Genomic DNA, 18,491 nt, shown 5'->3' on the forward strand with positions numbered 1-18,491 from the left:
ATTACTTATTTATCTGCAAATTATTTAGGTATCGAATACTATGTAATTACTCAGGTATCACATACTTAAAATTTGCAAAATATACAAATTGTGCAAAGTAGTAAACCTGGCCTGTTTTTATCGGTTTCCTACCAGCAAGAGACTTACCCCCTTATTCATTATAGTCTGCTAACTTAAAGCATTGCTAATTCTCACTCTGTCTTCTTCTATTGACCTAAGTCAGAATGAGAAAAAACACTCCTTAGCGGCTGTTTAAAGTTAGCGGACCATTATGAATAAGGGGGTTAATCTATATGTATAAATTTTCTTTTTGTTTTTAATACATATTGACCTGTTTCAGCCAAGCGTATTGCAATATAATAGCGGGTGCTTGCTTTGCGATCGGACTCCGTTTCGCGGGGTCTGGCGACGAGGACGCCCGCGACACCTTGCTGCACTTCGCGCACCTGTTCTGCAACACCTGGAGCAGCGCCGGCGAGCTGGTGGGCGCCGCCACGCTGGAGAGCTGCTGCTGCGTGAGCACGCTCGCTGCGGCCATGGTGACTGACACTCATTACTGCACCAGGATACACGTGTGGTCTGCATTCAACGACTTTATGACAATAAGGGACGAGACGAGCGGGACGTTCAGCTGATGGTAAATGATACGCCATTTACCATCAGCTGATTTTTGAAAAACCTAAAATATTCTGAGCGGCACTACAATTGCGCTGGTCACCTTGAGACATAAAATTTTGACGAGTAGTTTCACTAGCTACGGCGCCCTTCGGATCGAAACACAACAATGGTTACACATTGCTGCTTTACGGCAGAAAAAGCGCCGTTGTAGTACCCATAATCTCGCTGGCATCCTGTGCAAAGTAGCCTCGCACTTGTAAATGCCCTAAATGACCTCTTCAACACCCTAGGGCCTGGGATTTCCCTATTCTTTTTCTCGGGAAGTACGGGGCATGGTATAGTGTTGTCATTTATATTTGTGGCGGCGTCGTAGGGTAAAATATCGTCTAGGTAAGTGAGTCTGGTTCATACGTCATGCTCCCCAATGGGTATTACTTGTAGCTGGTCAAACCTGGCATCTACTCCTTTTTTTTAATAATTTATGTATTTACTTAAGTTTAGAGAACAACAGTCGTAGAATCATATTAAATCTTAAGCCCTAACATAAACCCACTTACTATCAATTTGTTATGTTTTTAAAGTGATAACCCTCACCTCTAGGATTAATACACAAATAAAATTTAAAAAACAACAAAATTTTATGAACGATGCGGGACTCGAACCCACGACCTCCGGCGTTCTGTGCCGGTTCTCTAACCAACTGAGCTAACCGTTCGAGTACCGCCTCGTTATAAAATCTTGTATGCTTTGTTCAACTCTCAGGTTGTGGCTTCATGTTGTGATTTTATAACGATACGATACTCGAACGGTTAGCTCAGTTGGTTAGAACACCAACACGGAACGCCGGAGGTCGTGGGTTCGAGTCCCGCATCGTTCATAAAATTTTGTTGTTTTTCAAATTTTATTTGTGCCAATTACTATCTCTAACTTATAAAACTAGTATAATACATAAAGCACTTAATATTGACTATATAGTAGAGGAGAGTTGTTCTTATTAATTTAGCATAGGTACTAAGTAATTACTTATTTATCTGCATATTACTTAGGTATCAAATACTTAAAATTTTCAAAAATACAAATTGTGCAAAATATACAAAGTATATTAATAATATGTTAATTAAACAAAAACACTATATCAATAATGCACTGTGTATAAACGCACTCAACTTTTCACTAAATCCATTTAATTTCACTCATAACATATACACGGTACTAATGTTGCACAATACGTCAGCTGTATAGCTACAGATATAGTGCTGTAAGCATTTCGGTCACGTGAACTCACGTCCCAAAAGTGTCTAATTATATGTATTTTTATATATATATTTGTAAATATTTATATATATATATATATATATATATATATACTAGCTGACCCAACAGACGTTGTTCTGTAGATAATAAAAAAAATACTGTTTTATAGGAATTTGCGAATAATTTTTCGAAACATCAAGATTTGTTTCGTAAGGGTGCATCCCTGTTGTTATAATGAAATTGTTTCACAGCGGAACTGTCAATCCGTGCGTCACTAAATTCTCTCATAGAAAATATGTCCATACAAAATCTGTCAATATGGGTCATGTAATCTCGGAACGTTTAGTTGATCTCTCTTTTTCATCCATTTATGGGGTTTTTTAGCTTGGTTTTTGTATAAGTAGAAGAAAATGGGAGATTTGCAGTTTTACCAGTGGCCTTTGCACAGGATGCCGGCTAGATTATGGGTACCATTACGGCGCCTATTTCTGCCGTGAAGCAGCAATGTGTACTGCATCACTGTCTGCTTAGGTCTGAAGGGCGTCGTAGCTAGTGAAATTACTGGGCAAACGAGACTTAACATCTTACGTCTCAAGGTGAGGAGCGCAGTTGTAGTGCCGCTCAGAATATTTGGGGTTTTTCAAGAATCCTGAGCGGCATTTTATTGTAATAGGCAGGGCGTATCAATTACCATCAGCTGAACGTCCTGCTCGTCTCGTCCTTTATTTTTATAAAAAAAATGCAGATTCAGGATCGATTCACATATAATCAGCATTCAAAATTTTGAATGCCGGAGATCGAAAATAGATAACGGCTGATTAACTAAGATGTCACTGTGCAGGTGATGGCGGGTCGTGGTGACGTGCACGTGATGCGAATCGTGCGACGTCTGCGGGCTCGTGTGCCCACCACGCAACGCCCTGCGGTCCCACCTCTGACGCACGGCGGACAGGTGAGTATCATTTATATGCGGTTTAATTTTACTGTGGCGTTCCAGTTTTATACATGTAGCTGTAGTAGAACTATACATGCTAGATACACCCGATATCCTGAGCAAAATAACATTAAACATACCGAGATTAGGGTCAAGAAGCAAACACAAACTTTTCTATCTACCCACCGTAAGAACTAACGTTGGCTGCGACGCGCCACTATATCGTGTGTGTCATTCATTAAATAATATTTTTGAGACATCTGGGGCTGATCCATTTTGCGATAGCCTCATAGCATTTAAACGTAAGGTATTGCAACTATAGTATAGTGATTCTTAAATTACTTACATCATATATTTTTTTATTACCATATTTTTTTTATAATATATAAGTGCCCAATAGAAATGATTCTCATTTATGTTGTGTGCACCTGTAATTGACTCATACACTGGAACTATTTTTGTGCAATATTTAAGTTTAAGAGTGTTTTGTGTATGTGTTGTTGGAGCACCTTTAAATAAATAAATATATAATGGGCAAATTCGGCCGCACATGGAGTACTGTTCTCACCTTTGTGCAGGCGCTCCCAGTACCAGCTTCTTCCATTTGTCCGCATACAACTATGAGCGGCTGGAATCATTGACGATCATATCATCTACGATTCTTTGGCGTTGCGTAGAGATGCGTGTTCTCTCTGCATCTTCTACCGTATTTATCACGGGAGTGCTCAGAGGAGCTCCTCTGCTTGATTCCAGCGGCCGAATTTCACCACCAGACATTACTTCAAAATGTGTTCAAAATGCGCTTTGTGGAATTAAATAGCGGCTGCTGTTTTCCCAAACCAATACTTAGGGACCTTCAAGAAAAGAGCATAGCACCTCAAAGGCCGGCACCGCATCTCTTGATACCTGTTGTTTCGGATTTCCATGGGCAGTTGCCTCCACACTCCCCATCCTATGAGCTTCTTGCCCGTTTAACCCCCTCTTATATAAAAAAATAGTAGAAGCCGTTTTTTTTTAAGATTAGAAATTAGAAAGATGAGCGAGCGAATAGTAGTGATCACTGCGGCCGCCAATCACGAGCTTTAAGGTAGATGTACGCTTCTTATCTGTAGATACTCATAATTATTTGATCTGGAAACATCGCCCAAAAAGCTCATTCCGCAACGTAGATATATGAGACAGAAGTTCATTGAAAACGCGCATTTATCACGCATAATCTGATTCCTGCCGCCGAATTCCACCTTCGCACGACACGCCACAAGTTAGGATATCATCCCCACCATCTGGATGAGTGGCGGTCCTCCACAGTGCGGTTTTCAAGGAGCTTTCTTCCACGTACTACAAAGCTGTGGAATGAGCTTCCTTGTGCGGTGTTTCCGGGACGATACGACATGGGTACCTTCAAACACACCCACCTTCCTCAAAGGCCGGCAACGCTCTTGTGATTCCTCTGGTGTTGCAAGAGAATGTGGGCGGCGGTGATCAATTAACCCCAGGTGACCCGTACGCTCGTTTGTCCTCCTATTCCATAAAAAAAAACCTCACCGTAAGGGAACACTACACATCCAGATAGTGAGGGTCATATCTAGTTTGTAGCGTGTGCTGTGGTGCGATGTAATTCCATTGGTTCGAAGTAAGATAAATAATTAGATATTCTATCTTTAGGCACCATGGCGCCGCATTACGCCCGTGGCTGTATCGTGGTGTACGTAGATAGGTAATACGACATATTTCCACAACTTGGATCATATGATTGTCACGACTATAGAGAAATAATGATATCTTACATTACAAATAAAACATCTGATTATAAATTATTATCTTTTTTTTATGAAAATAAGGGACGAGACGAGCAGGACGTTCAGCTGTTGGTAATTACATCGCCCTGCCCATTACAATGCAGTGCCGCTCAGGATTCTTGAAAAACCCCAAAAATTCTGGGCGGCACTACAACTGCGCTCGTCACGTTGAGACATAAGATGTTAAGTCTCATTTGTCCAGTAATTTCACTAGCTACGGCGCCCTTCAATCCGAAACACATTACTGGTACGGCAGAAATAGGCGCCGTTGTGGTACCCATAATCTGATAAATGAATATTTGTGTACTCAGATGGCGGTCCACTGCGCCCTGGGGCTGGTGTTCCTGGGGGCGGGGCGAGCCACTCTGAGCACCACGCCCACTGCGGTCGCGGCCATGATCGCAGCGTTCTTCCCCAAGTTCCCCACGCACAGCGAAGACAACCGGTAACTAACACACACAGCTAATTTGGCATATTGAATTGGGTTGGATGCGGGAAAACGGGAATAGTCAGGGAAGCTTCCTACGACCTTAAAACGTTGAGATCTGATGATGAAAACTCGATATCGAAAAACTAAAACATCCTGAATTTTCGAAAATTCTCAATTTTCTTAGCGGGAAGTTAAAAAGCCTTCAAATCTCGGGAGCCCTCGGTATAAATTCATTTTTATGGCCTAGAATTTAAATAAATTATCCAAAGAATATAATATTGACCTCTTTAATACAAGTATTACTCTGGTAAGCCGTGTGCTCAGCAATAGCGTTTTGAAGTGCAAGATTCTTGGATGTTTTTAACTGTCCGTTTTTATTGTAATGTATTGTACTGCAACACGCACAGCAAATTTCGCATATTGAATTGGGTTGGATGAGATCTAATAGTGGCTCTGTGAAGACCACTGTCAGCTGAGCAATACAGCCGTAGGTCAGTGAACTTTTTGCGAAAAGTGGACTGTATGGAATGGAACTAGGAGTTAAACCTGATGAATCTTGCGATGCCGGCGACTCTTAATCCGGTCGTAGATTGAGTCCTAGGTGGTTTTCCTCGGTACTTCACAATTCTTTTCGCGGCGCGTTAGCTTGTGAGTTGCAGAGCGAGCGGGTGGGTGACTTGCGCGTGCGTGCGCTATACCAATATGGCGCGTAGTGGTCGCGGGTTCGGTGAAGGGGGGAAAGAGACGGCATAACAAAATTATGATAATGAAAGACAGATAGCGGCGTTAACATGCTCTTTAGCTTATATCGATCAAGTAATGCTTTTTGTTTAAACAAGAACTTGTGATAAATGATAGGTTGAATCTTTTTATTTATTTTCCGTGGTCATCTAAAGGGCAAAGCCGACTAGAGTACGACTATTGTCGGCAGCCACAGATGGAGTATTGCTGTCATCTCTGGCCTGGCCCAGTATCAGCTCGATCCATTTGACCGCGTGCAACGCAGAGCAACTCAAATTGTCGGGGACCCGGTGCTCTGTGAACAGCTGGATCATTTGGCGTTGCGTAGAGACGTCGCTTCATTGTGTGTCTTCTACCGCATTTATCACGGGGAGTGTTCCGAAGAGCTGTTTCATCTGATCCAATTCAATTAATATGTTTTGCAATATTATTTTAATGAAGTACCATACCCATGTGTAACTTTATATTTCAGATACCACTTGCAAGCTTTTCGTCACCTTTATGTATTAGCGGTCGAGCCCCGCCTAATACTACCAAGGGACATTGATTCTGGCAAGCTCTGCTATGCGAATGTTCAGGTATGATTTAGTACTCAATTTCTGTGCTCCTTACGGGGACTACAAAATATGTTGAAACTGTATAGGCGTGGCTTAACTTCGTGATTTTTAATGACAATGAGGGATGAGACGAGCAGTACGTTCAGCTGATGATAATTGATACGCCCTGTCCATTACAATGCAGTGCCGCTCAGGATTCTTGAAAAACCCTAAAATGCGACATACATTGTTAAGTCTCATCTGCCCAGTAATTTCACTATCTCCGGCGCCCTTCAGATCCAAACACAATAATGCTTACACATTACTGTTTCACAGTAGAAATAGGCGCCGTTGTGGTACCCATAATCTAGCCGGGATCCAAACTAGATTATTTGGTATAATCTAGTCGGCATCCTGTACAATGGAGCCAAAGGAGATTATCCCTTTTTCACCAATACTAGAAAAGAGATAGGAAGTGCGTAGAACCGCCTAAAACATAGTAAGCGACAGCAAATTTTTATTTTCAATTTTTAATAAAATTGTTACGACTACAAGTTTCGGAAAACACCAGGGGGCCTACTCCTAAAATCGATATTCGATAAATCGTGGCATTAGTCGTGTCGAATCCTACTCTTAGTTACATCGTAATCAATGTCGAAACGATGATTGATCGAACGAAACATTATTCGATATTATCGGTCCTAACCCTACTCTTAGTTGAAAATGTCAGAGACGAATATTCGAATTTCACAAATAATCAAACGTCACTTTTACGATAATCTCAACGACACCTTCTAGGCTGTCGATGCCATTATCGTTTCAAGTGGTATAGATATATTTGCTATACAATATACATACTTAATAAATATTATTGAAATAATTATAAAATATGTGATTTACTATTCAACAGGATTTTTAAACTATTAAGTCATTTAGGTCATTTTGTTGATTGTTTATGCGTAGAAATAATGCAAATGGCCGACTGAGAAATAGGAAGTCGGCGAGAAGGGTTGAGTAACTTTATTGTACATTTTATTATCCGCAAGTTTTGTACTATTTATTCAATTTTAAATGGTTATATTATATTCATTACATATTTTTTTACCATTTACATTATGTGTAAATGATACCAAATTGGTGGTGCAGTCTGGTCATGGTCCTTAGCGCCTAAACTATGTTTTGACTTTTGACACTTAACAGCGACATAGCACAGATAATGCTTAGGTTTGAACATATTTCATTCACACTAACATCGTAAAAAAATCGAAATATTAGTCTATGGTAACGATAAACGATAAGGAATTCGAACATTGGTTATAGTAGGATAGTTGCGATATATTCGGAATATTATCGTATCGTTCGGAATGTATCGTTGTCGATTTTGCGAGTTGACCTCCAGTATAAAAAATATAAAGAAAATAATTTATAATACGCCGCAGCAGTCAGTAATATACGTCTAGGTACGTAGGGGTAATTACTCGTTATACCCTAATACTAATTAACAATAACACTAGCAGTTGTATTACTTGTTATATCTCACTGAATATTCACTATCGCTCAGTTATTAATGAACAATTTATCAGGTGGGCATCTTATATATATACAGTATGGCGCTTGCAGTGGCGGTAGGAAAGTAGCAGTGAGGAAAACAGATGACAGATACTATGGATGAATTGTAATGATGAACTTTTAATGAATTTGAGAATAAAACATGCGTTAACCCGTCACTGGCTAAGCTGCCACAAAGCGCGTGGCGCACATGCCCGTCTTAAGCCGCCGCGTGTTATCGACGCCAATTTCAACGGGCTCGTGTTATAATAAAATTTATTGCTTTTGAAGTGTTTCGGATTGTTTATAAAAACGAACGTCAATGCTTTTGTTATTAAACAAACTAGCGCTTTGTTAGATTACATAAACAATAGATACTTCGTAATTTAAACAAGTTTCGTTTAAAGTAGGGCTAAACGGCTGACCGCATTTTGACGGCTTGTCGTATTTACACAGATAAAGTTTTAAATATTCTTTTATAGTCTGTTAAATTATCTTTTTTGTGGTATATCGTGTAGCTTGTCTTACTCTTTGTATATTTAACGAAAAAATATCTGCTACCGTTGTGTGCCAAGCAGACGTACGACGTCTGGTTTGGCACTCAACGGTAGTTTTGATAGCAGACGTCAGACGTCTGATTGGCACCTAACGGGTTAACTTTAAATGCAATGTTGCGTATATTCGTGCGGAAGAAAAAGTTACTAAGCTCTAGGAGACGGAAGCGGGGGAACAATCTTATGCAAAAGACCAATGGCCGGTTAGCGTGACGTATTACATTGTATATAAGTCCAATCAATTCTTGATGTCGTTGCCAGTCTTCAATATATTTAAATGGAGTAAACCCATAACAGCGACATTAAACAAACACACGGGTAGAACTACTTAACCGTAATCATAAAAAAAATTGTAACTTATGTAAGCACGCCAGATGTTATATTTCTTTGGCCTAACAAAGCATTGAAAATTATTAATTCCTCTTGCTATTCTACGTTTGTAGAAAGAACAATATTGTAAAATCTTGCAAAGATGGCTTTGACAATCTGAAGTCTAGTAGCCGCGCTATCGAAGATTTTGAATTCGTGCAGAGGCCCCATCTTGCTGCTAGACAACCAATGAAAACAGGCCAAGTTTATTATGCGTGACAAGCTACGTCTTCACTGGTGTTATGTAAGTCACTTTGTGTTAGTGTGCGTGCGTTGCTCAAATTCACAGCTGTCACAGTACAGGACGTTACATTGTTAGATCATTTATGATCTGAATCAAGAAAGAAACTTTCAATTTTTTTATGTAAATAATAGACGAGACGAGCAAGACGTTCAGCTGATGGTAATTGATACGCCCTACCCATTACAATGCAGTGCCACTCAGGATTCTTGAAAAACCCAAAAATTCAGAGCGGCACTGCAATCGTTTGTCTCGATAGGTGGTCGACCTGCAGGGCGCTGTACGCGAGCTGCGGGCTCCGTGTATCATCCCGGAGCTGTCTACGCTGCGGGAAGTGCGTGTGGACGATCCTCGATACTGGCCCGTCTGCTTCCAGCGGGACCACAACTGGGAACAACTTCAGTGAGCTATTACAACCATGACATTCACACAGGCAAATTGGACACGGTTCAATTTAACCCCCAGGCACGGACTAGTAAAAAAAGAAGGACTCCGCGCCGTGATATTAGCAAGTGAAGCACCTTTATGCTAGTGTGTGTGCGGTTACGGGGTATACCAGTTACACAATTTTTTCCCCCTTAAATAAACATATATCCACAAATACTTTTATAGTATTGTTTTTACACTTTTTCATAACGCACGACGGCATTTTTAAAATATTTTATTGCGACGCAAACTGATCTGTCACAGACGATGGCAAATCTCATAATGGCGGCCGATCGGCTTGTATTGTATTCGTGTAAGTGTATGCGTGGGGCTATGTATTTACACGTTTACCGGCTTGTTTTGGTGCTTCACTGATATGTAAGGTGACTCGTCCGTGCCCCCAAGTATAGAACAACCAGATTATGACATTTTGGTTGACTTAAAAATCATCAAAAAGAGTCGCGCAGTCGAGTAAATACAGGTAGATATGTTATTTCCTTATAGATATATTGATTGTATCAATTATAATCGGTTTAGTGTACACGTGCGTCGTATTGTCTGATAACGCCAGACTGCCGATTGTGAATGAATTATATTATGTTGTGTTGTTGTAGTGATCGATTGGTAAGATTTTATATAGTAGATAAACGTCCGTAGTTTTGTTCCATCACTTTGCATATATTGTAATTGAAATGATTTGTAAAAAGATAAAGCTGTTGATTTAAAAGAGTGCCAATGAGTTTCTTGCAACTTCTTCTCGTTAAAGCTCAACTTTTTCCGAAGTGGTGGTAAATAATATAAAAAGAAAACTTTTGACATTCATAAGTGTCACTTCCTTGTCCTACATGAATCAAGTGATTTTGATTTGATTTGCACTCACCTGCTTCGAACCAGAACGTAACAATACAACCTTACTTAAAATAATATGTAGATGAACATTATCTTTTGTTATTTGGTAGAGTTCTCGTGACAGACATCGTCATGCTCGCTTAATGCCACTGCTTGTGGCGGCGACGTGGGGCGTGTCGTTCCATTCCCTAAAATATGGTCGAGGGAGGCGATGGCTGGTCTATGCGTCATGCTCGTGAACGTGCGCTACCTGTGGTGGTTGGATGATCTTCTCACCCAGAAATCTTCTTCATTTTTTTTTATTTCTTTTATTTTCTTAAATTAATGTTATTATATATTTTTTATATTTAATAGCTAATAAAATACTCGCATAATGCCTTTATTTTATTTACGGTATGTGTGGATTTCAAGTGTAATGCAATTTACCACGAAATTAAATATTTTTGATTTGATTTGAAACCCGAGCTAACACTACACGTACAGCACTTCTAAATTTCCTGATGTTTGTTCGCCAGGGCACATCTCGACTACACCTGGTGCGTCGATATCAAACAGCGCGCGGGCTGTCTGTCCTACCTCGACGACCCGCAGGGCTACCTGACGATCCTGGCGCAGACTCTGACCCTAGACAAGACCAACGTGTGGTCGGCCACCGCCGACAACATCGAGCTGTTCACCAACGACGCGAAAGTCCAGAACTTCGTGCGACACTACCTCACCAAGCAGATGTACATCGGGGCGAACCAGTACAACGGAGCGAACTGTGCGGATTGTCTGGTGATGAAGAAACGGCGGGGTGTCAAAGGGGAGGTCGCGCGGGGGGCGTGTCTTTGTCGCAAGTACACGAGGGAGGAACGCGAGCACGTGCAGAGCCTTAGTGTACTGACGTACGAGTGTGTGGTGCGAGATGTGTTATGTGCTCTGCCGGCGTGGACCACCTTCCTCAAGGTACGGCTCTGACTGATCTGCTGGTATACACTGAGCAGAACAATTGTTTTTAAGACAATAAGGGACGAGACTATCAGGACGTTCGGCTGATGGTAATATATCCGCCCTGCCCATTACAATGTAGTGCCGCTGAGGATTATTGAAAAAACTTCTGGTGAGCAGCCTATCCACTGTAAAGTAGATCCACAACCTGATAGTTGAACAAGACATATAAGATTTCATGACGATATGTCACTCGAACGGTTGGCTTAGTGGAAAGAACGCTCGCACGGAACGCGATACTACTTTATTATAATATTGTTTTATCTACAAACGTAAAATAGCACAAGGAATATTTTTTCTTAGGTTTTTTTTATTACGCCAAAGTAGAATAATTTCTTGCGTCACGTAAACACATTTAAATTGAATGGCCCTAACAATTTTTAATTATTGTTTAGGAAGCCAACGTACATACAAATATCTTAATCTATGGACACATTTAAAAATACTATTATAATGTTCTACACTCCACTTGCAAGCTAGCTCGATATGCATAATAGGTACTTATGATATACATTCTTTGTTTACAACTTAAAGCTTAAGATAATTTAGAAAAATATAACAAAAATAAAGCCACAAGCAAAAGGCTGATAAAAAAATAATTAGGTACATACATAATAAACAAGGAAAACAAAGGAAAAAAAACATTGACTAATCTTCAAGTAATTTTATAAATTTTTTAACTTCTTTTTTGAAACATAGGTCAGAATGTCGAAAAATATCTATGCTAGCTCTTTTAACCAAATCGCTGTATGTGACAACTATTTCTACACATTCTACACAAGGGGGCGGATACGTTAGTTTGTTTATAATATGTGACCTATCATTACTCTTTGTTACTGCCAATCGAACCCTACTCAACTGATTTGGGCTATTCGACCCCTCCATCTATAATATTTGCCAGTAAAGATAGATCAATAAAGTCCCTGCGATCAGACAGTGACGACGCTTTGTTTAATTTTAGAAGATCGGTGTAGATATTTCACTTTTTAAGTATTTTATCCTTGTGCTGCAAAAACTTAATGAATTAGACGCCTCGGTGCCGAGTCTTAACAATATGATTCCTATTTGTATCCATATAATTATCTCGTCCCTTATATTCATAAAATATAAGTATATTTAATATTCGTGAACAGAACCCTAGATTATGCCCTTTTTGTGTTACGTCCGTCGAAACTGTTTTCCTTAAGAATACTAGGACGTATTTTGTTTTTTAACCATTTACCAGAGTCAATAAAAACTTTAAATTTAATCAATTTAAAATATAATTAAGAAGATGGCTTGTCCAAAACGCCTTGATGATTATTTAAAATATAAGTAAGTTAATTGTTCGGTTATTTATAATTTTTATTTTCGATGCTGTACAATAGCCGAACGTTCTAACTCTATACTTAACCATTTGACACCCTTGTACCACAATACAGTAATAGAACATTACCTTAACTTCATACTAGAGCGCCTGAATCGACGCACGCACATACACACACGATTTACGCGGCCGCTAAGCAATCTTGGGTAGACAAAACTATTGAGTGCCACGCTGTACATCCTCGAGACTGGTCGCTGTCTGAATAGCTGACCCTGCCGTCCGTGTCCTCAATGTATTTTTATGTACCAACCCTAGCGCTCAGCCCAGACCCAGGTGTAGGGACACACATATGCAAATATGCTTATGGAAGCTATTTGTATATGTTTATTTATTTATTTATTTAACCAATAAAGCCCCTATCCTTACAGGGTGACCTATTGCGATCGAGGCTTGACTTAAATTTAAGTCTTTAAATTAATATAAACATAAATCTTAGAGCTACTACTAACAATCTATACCTACTATACTATACTATACTATATTAATTACTATTACTAGAACATACAACAACTACTCTAATTTTAAACTCGTTCAGTGAGCAAGCAAACAAGTCAATCCTATGCGAAAGTTCATTTAAATTTCGTAAAGCGACTGTAAAAGGCGTGTCTCGCATAAGATTGGTTCTCGCTCGCGGAATTACGAGCAGCTGCTGTCGCCTTCGCCTTGTAGCGCGCCCATCCGCTACACACAGACCTATTCGATTCTATGTATGCGTGGCCACACGTGTTCCCACCAATTATAATATTATTTTATATTCAGTAGTCGTCCGTTACTCATTTAGTTCGGTTCACTTATAATAAATGTGATTAAGTAATATACATATTAAAGATTCTATATTGGATTTTTATTGAAGATAAATAGTACCCTACTATACAGGAGGTATAAATTTCAAGGACACCGCTGAGTTACGCTTCTGTTCTATTACTTGTATTGTGCATGTGTGATGCAATAAACAGTTTTAAATTTGTATTGTTGCTTGTACAAAGGTGACGTTGCACGTTGCAGATAATAAAGAAGATGAAGACGGAGCCCACGTCTTACCACATGTGGCAGGTGAAGCTGCTGGTGGCTCAGGCTGAGCTGGTGAACGCCCGCGCTGCGCTCACCATGGCCGTGGACGATGACACGCCCGCCGACACACTCGTCTCCACAGAGTTCACACTCGCCGTGAAGCAGAAGATCACACTCGTGTTCGACAAGTGGGAGACCCGCATCTTACCCTACCTGCGGAAGTATCTGGGCCTTCCCAGCAGTCGCAAAATACACACTAGCGACGATGAAACAAAGCGCATTTTAGCTTCCTATCTCGTATACCACGATCTGCCGCGGGATGTTTTGCGAGAGGACACTGACGAAATGGGCGTGGTCTTGTGCGAGGGGCGGGGCGTCGGCGCCTCCTCTGGTGCGGCCGTGGGCAAGGTCATTGAACTGCTGCGGTGATTGAGGTCGTTGACCGGTGGCTACGTCACGCGGTCCCGCTGTCACGGCGATTGTGTCCACGACTGGTGTTGTTAAGTAAATAAATAAACGAACTGTTCGCCTGAATGTGACTATTGTTCTGTACTCCTAGGTATGATCTCGTACTAGTAATTATTTTTTAAATAAAGTCAGTGAAGTTCTTACAGCTTGACGTCATCGGATATCTATTTAAAAAATAACCAAAAAAAGCCATTTTTCAGATAAGTGTATAGCTGTCATTGAAAGCATCATTTATTGACGTTGAACATTGCTAACTAAACACTAAAGTACATACCAATGACTGTAATTATTATAAAGTTGAAGTCGTCACAAATTGTAAAATGGTAGTCAAATAATACTTAATTATGTTAAGAGAGAGAAGCTAGTTCTCTCATAGAACAGCTGTATATACCTGTTAGAAGGCTATTTATTCTGTTTATAATATTTTGTATTATTATTTTATGTTACAATACAAGAGAACTTTCTAGGCAGGCCTAATCAACGTTCTATTTTACCACATAAGCACAGTAGACATATGTAACAGTATGGAAAATACCTGCAAATGACACACAAAATGCGCATCGACGAGACCCCTAAGCGGTTTTCGCGGTGTTACAGTAGCGAATGCTGTGTGAAGACGAGTGTTACTGACTTATTGTTATATTATTATTAGAGTTTACTCCTTAAGAATCGATTTTCATATAAGGAGCCCGGTATGAGTTAAATATGGAGAGTAAAACCTACTCAAATGGGATACTAACGTTTTTGGTGCGCATCATTTCTCGCGCACCTTTCATTCGTCAACTGTGTGAAATCTGTCAAGTAAAATGGCGGAATTCTAGGAACATTTTACTCTTTCTTCATACTGATATAAGATAAATGAGAAAATGAAGAACCTGATAATGAATTGACCTGTAAAGTGTTTATTTTCTGATGAATAATAATATCAAAACATAACATTATAGCATTCTTTGTAAAATATATAAAGTCTCACTTGATATTTAATGCGTTTATTGACCCTTATATATGATGTCGATCTTTTTTAATTAATACGCTTTTATTAGCTTCTGCTGTATGTCTGTTTGTAACCGACTCCATTGGACTTGATTTTGTTTAGTACCTGTTCAAAGACAATCGTTCTTGAGGAGTAAACTCCAGTCGTGCGTCGCTGCTCCAGCTGACACACACACTTTTTTTTTATAATTAGCAGGTATTCGAATTATAGGTCCGTGAGTTCGATTGTAATAAATTTGTGAACAAAATTCACAATGTTAAACAAAGATTGCGCCTGCAATATGTACAATTAAGTTTTTTTTATGACTGGTCTTATAGTTTTCGAGGACATTTTTTTTATATTTATTTATTTTGGACAAAAAATAATTAACTACATGTGTTTTGTCATGTTTTTTGTGGGTGTTGCAACCAATACCAGCTAGTGCTGGCAAAATGAAAATTCAAGATGGCAGCAGCAAAACTATCAACTATTTCGTCACGGGTGCCGTTTTCATAGTTTTTGAGTATGTTGAAACTGATAGTGCTGTCAAAATGTAAATCCAAGTTGGAGCAACATGAAATTATCAAATTTTTCATAGTGGGTGTTGTTTTCATGATTCTCGAGGGTGTTGAAGCCGATAGTGCTGGACTTTTGACATAAAATTGTGTGTTCACAGTCGTCCGAGTTGTAAGAAATGAACGCGAGATTGAACTTTTTGTTTATGCAAACCAACACCTTTACTGGTGAAAATGACTAAGAGAATATTTTGTTATCTTTTTCAGACGTTCGCAATGACTTCGTTTTAAAGTCAAATCCGCCATCTTGGATCTCGAAGTGGGTGTCATATTTGTAATTGACACTCCCGTAATTCTCGAAAATTATACACATATTGATTTTATTGTATAAGTCACATCCACCATTTTGGGTCTCAAAATAGATGTCATATTCGTTAATTACACTCCCGACAACCTCGTAAATTAACGTTTGTAGGTAGTTTCCATACTCTTACATATGTCTACTGTGCTATAACAGCGTTTAATTCAATTCAAAGACATGAATATTGTTATTGTATAATAAAATAATAGTAGTTTTAAAAAAGCGCGTATTCCTTTTAAAGGGCCGGCAAATTTATTATAATTCCTCGGGTGTTGCTAGAGAATGTGGGCGTTGGTGATCACAAGACACCCATATTGATTTTATTGTAAAAATCACATTCACCATGTTGGATATCAAAATAAATGTCATATTCGTTATTGACACTACCGAAAACCTCGAAAATGATACCCATATTGATTTTATTGGAAATATCATACCCACCATCCTGTATCTCCCGTTTAGATATGTCCGCGGGATCATTGCTGGGAAGAGTTTCTTAAGACTGTGGAGGAAGTGAAACTTCAATGGGCAAAAGTTTAAAAACAATAATTACAAAGTTTCCCGTACAGTTTAATAAAATATATTTCCAAGAAAAACATTCATTGAAATGTTTAAAAATATTACATAACAGTCATCATATAGACTATAATATTACTAGACACTGTATAGCCATCATACATAGACTATACATAAAAATCTTACGCATTTTACTTTTTACGCTCCGCAACGCCCCATAAAGAACTTGGTTCCAAAAATACAGTCGAATTGAAAACCTCCTCCTTTTTTAAAGTCGGTTAGAAAAATAACATGACAACCCTATTGCTTTAATGGAGTGTAGGTAATTATTTTGACAACAACGCTTAGTTTCTATAATAAATAAAAATAATATACATAAATAAAATAGGCTTCAAGTATTTGCATGTATCAAATTATTATAGTCCATTAAAGTATCTGTTAATATCAATAATAGTATATTTTCTATATTTAATTAATAATAATAATATGCATATGTTAATATTAAAAAAACTAATAGGACATCCGGAACCCGGGTCTTCTGCTTTCTGGTTCACCCAATGTCTCATCTGAGCTATTATAGTCTTGTATATAGTGGCGAAATTTACCTTTGTATTGTAATGTTATTGTAGCTGTTTGTAATTAAAACACAGATAAAGCTAAATTTTTTAAAATTGAAACCTAGCTAGATCGATTTCTCGCCCCCGAAACTACCTGTATACTAAATTTCATTAAAATCGTTGGAGCCGTTTCCGAGATTCAGATTATATATAAATATATACAAGAATTGCAGCTAATTTCACGGCGCTCACACTGTTTACTTTGCTGCATAGCAAGAATACCATGCGCAAGTGCTTGGGATCTACCGACTCATTCTCTTTCTCTCTCCCTCTCGCGTTGGAATATTGGACGCTACTCATTGCTAACGCTCGCGCTGGCTTGTAACAGGTATACTACACGCATGCGTTCAAGTGCCACGCATTAACTCTCGCTCTGTCTCCTTCTATTTCCACTCCCCAGGAGCGTTGAATGTCTAACGCAACAGTGCTTATATACCACCTCCATGGTAAGGTTAAACGTTTAAGGCAACCTTGTTGGAAGTCGTATCAGAAGTTTCACTTTAAAAACCATACTAAATAATTGCCCACATTGATCTGATCATTTCATAGTAAGACACCAATATCCTTAAGTCAATATTGTATTTGCTAATAGGAAATGAAGGTTGAATATTTTCATACAGTTTTCAAAGAAAAAGAAATGTTCACATTCATTCATTCGTCATCAGCCGGAAGACGTTCACTGTTGGATAAAGGCCTGCCCAAAAGATCCACTTTTCTTTCTCAAAGAGGTCTTTACTGCCCCACCATCTGTCAGTCAAATGTGCCCCGCCCACTGCCACTTCAGTTTCGCAATCATTTGGACTATGTCTGTGTCACCCACATAGTCACAAATACTTTTGGCAAAATGTCTTGAGAATATCAATACTTTTAAAGCAGCTAAAGTACCGCTTCCACTATTTTGGTGTCTTGGCAACAAATGATAAGGACAATATTCTTATGTTTGAAAATTTGTTATGTTTTTTTAAAGTGATAACCCTCACTTCTAGGTAATCCTAGTATAAATATACACAAATAAAATTTGAAAAACAAAATTTTATGAAGATGCGGGACTGGAACCCACGACCTCCGGCGTTCCGTGCCGGTGCTATAACCAACTGAGCTAACCGTTCTAACGATTGTTTTTCAAATTTTATTTGTGTATGTTTGAAAATGTTTTTCTTTTCGATGGACACTAGGCTTTCGGCCCAAAATGAATGGTCCTATTTATTTTGTACATAGGTTGTCATAATCTGAACTTTATGATTTCTTATCCTAATAGTTTCCTCTTAAGCAATGTTAATTATTAGAAGCTGTGAATCTTTCTAGTTTGTAATGTAGTAATTAATATACCAGTGTATAGTGTTGTTGTGTGTATGTAATAAACCTGTTTGTATAA

At 38.9% G+C, this 18,491-nt stretch overlaps 1 protein-coding gene across 1 annotated transcript; it reads left to right on the forward strand.

The window, feature by feature from the left end:
* The first annotated feature begins 584 nt into the window (after positions 1–584).
* Positions 585–18,491, forward strand: LOC126964527 (anaphase-promoting complex subunit 1-like). The gene is made up of 7 exons (XM_050807704.1): positions 585–637; positions 2,714–2,824; positions 4,917–5,050; positions 6,249–6,354; positions 9,284–9,426; positions 10,815–11,247; positions 13,661–18,491. The coding sequence occupies exons 1-7, from the start codon at positions 635–637 to the stop codon at positions 14,093–14,095; spliced, it is 1,365 nt and encodes a 454-aa protein (XP_050663661.1). The 5' UTR covers positions 585–634; the 3' UTR covers positions 14,096–18,491.

Source organism: Leptidea sinapis, chromosome 5 (assembly GCF_905404315.1).
Source record: "Leptidea sinapis chromosome 5, ilLepSina1.1, whole genome shotgun sequence".
Classification (NCBI taxonomy): domain Eukaryota; kingdom Metazoa; phylum Arthropoda; class Insecta; order Lepidoptera; family Pieridae; genus Leptidea; species Leptidea sinapis.

Bases quoted from the DNA above. Each gene is read 5' to 3' on its own strand.
- LOC126964527 (XM_050807704.1), top strand. The intron at 2,825-4,916 runs GTGAGTATCATT...TTGTGTACTCAG, and splicing joins CTCTGACGCACGGCGGACAG to ATGGCGGTCCACTGCGCCCT. The intron at 9,427-10,814 runs GTGAGCTATTAC...TTTGTTCGCCAG, and splicing joins CACAACTGGGAACAACTTCA to GGCACATCTCGACTACACCT.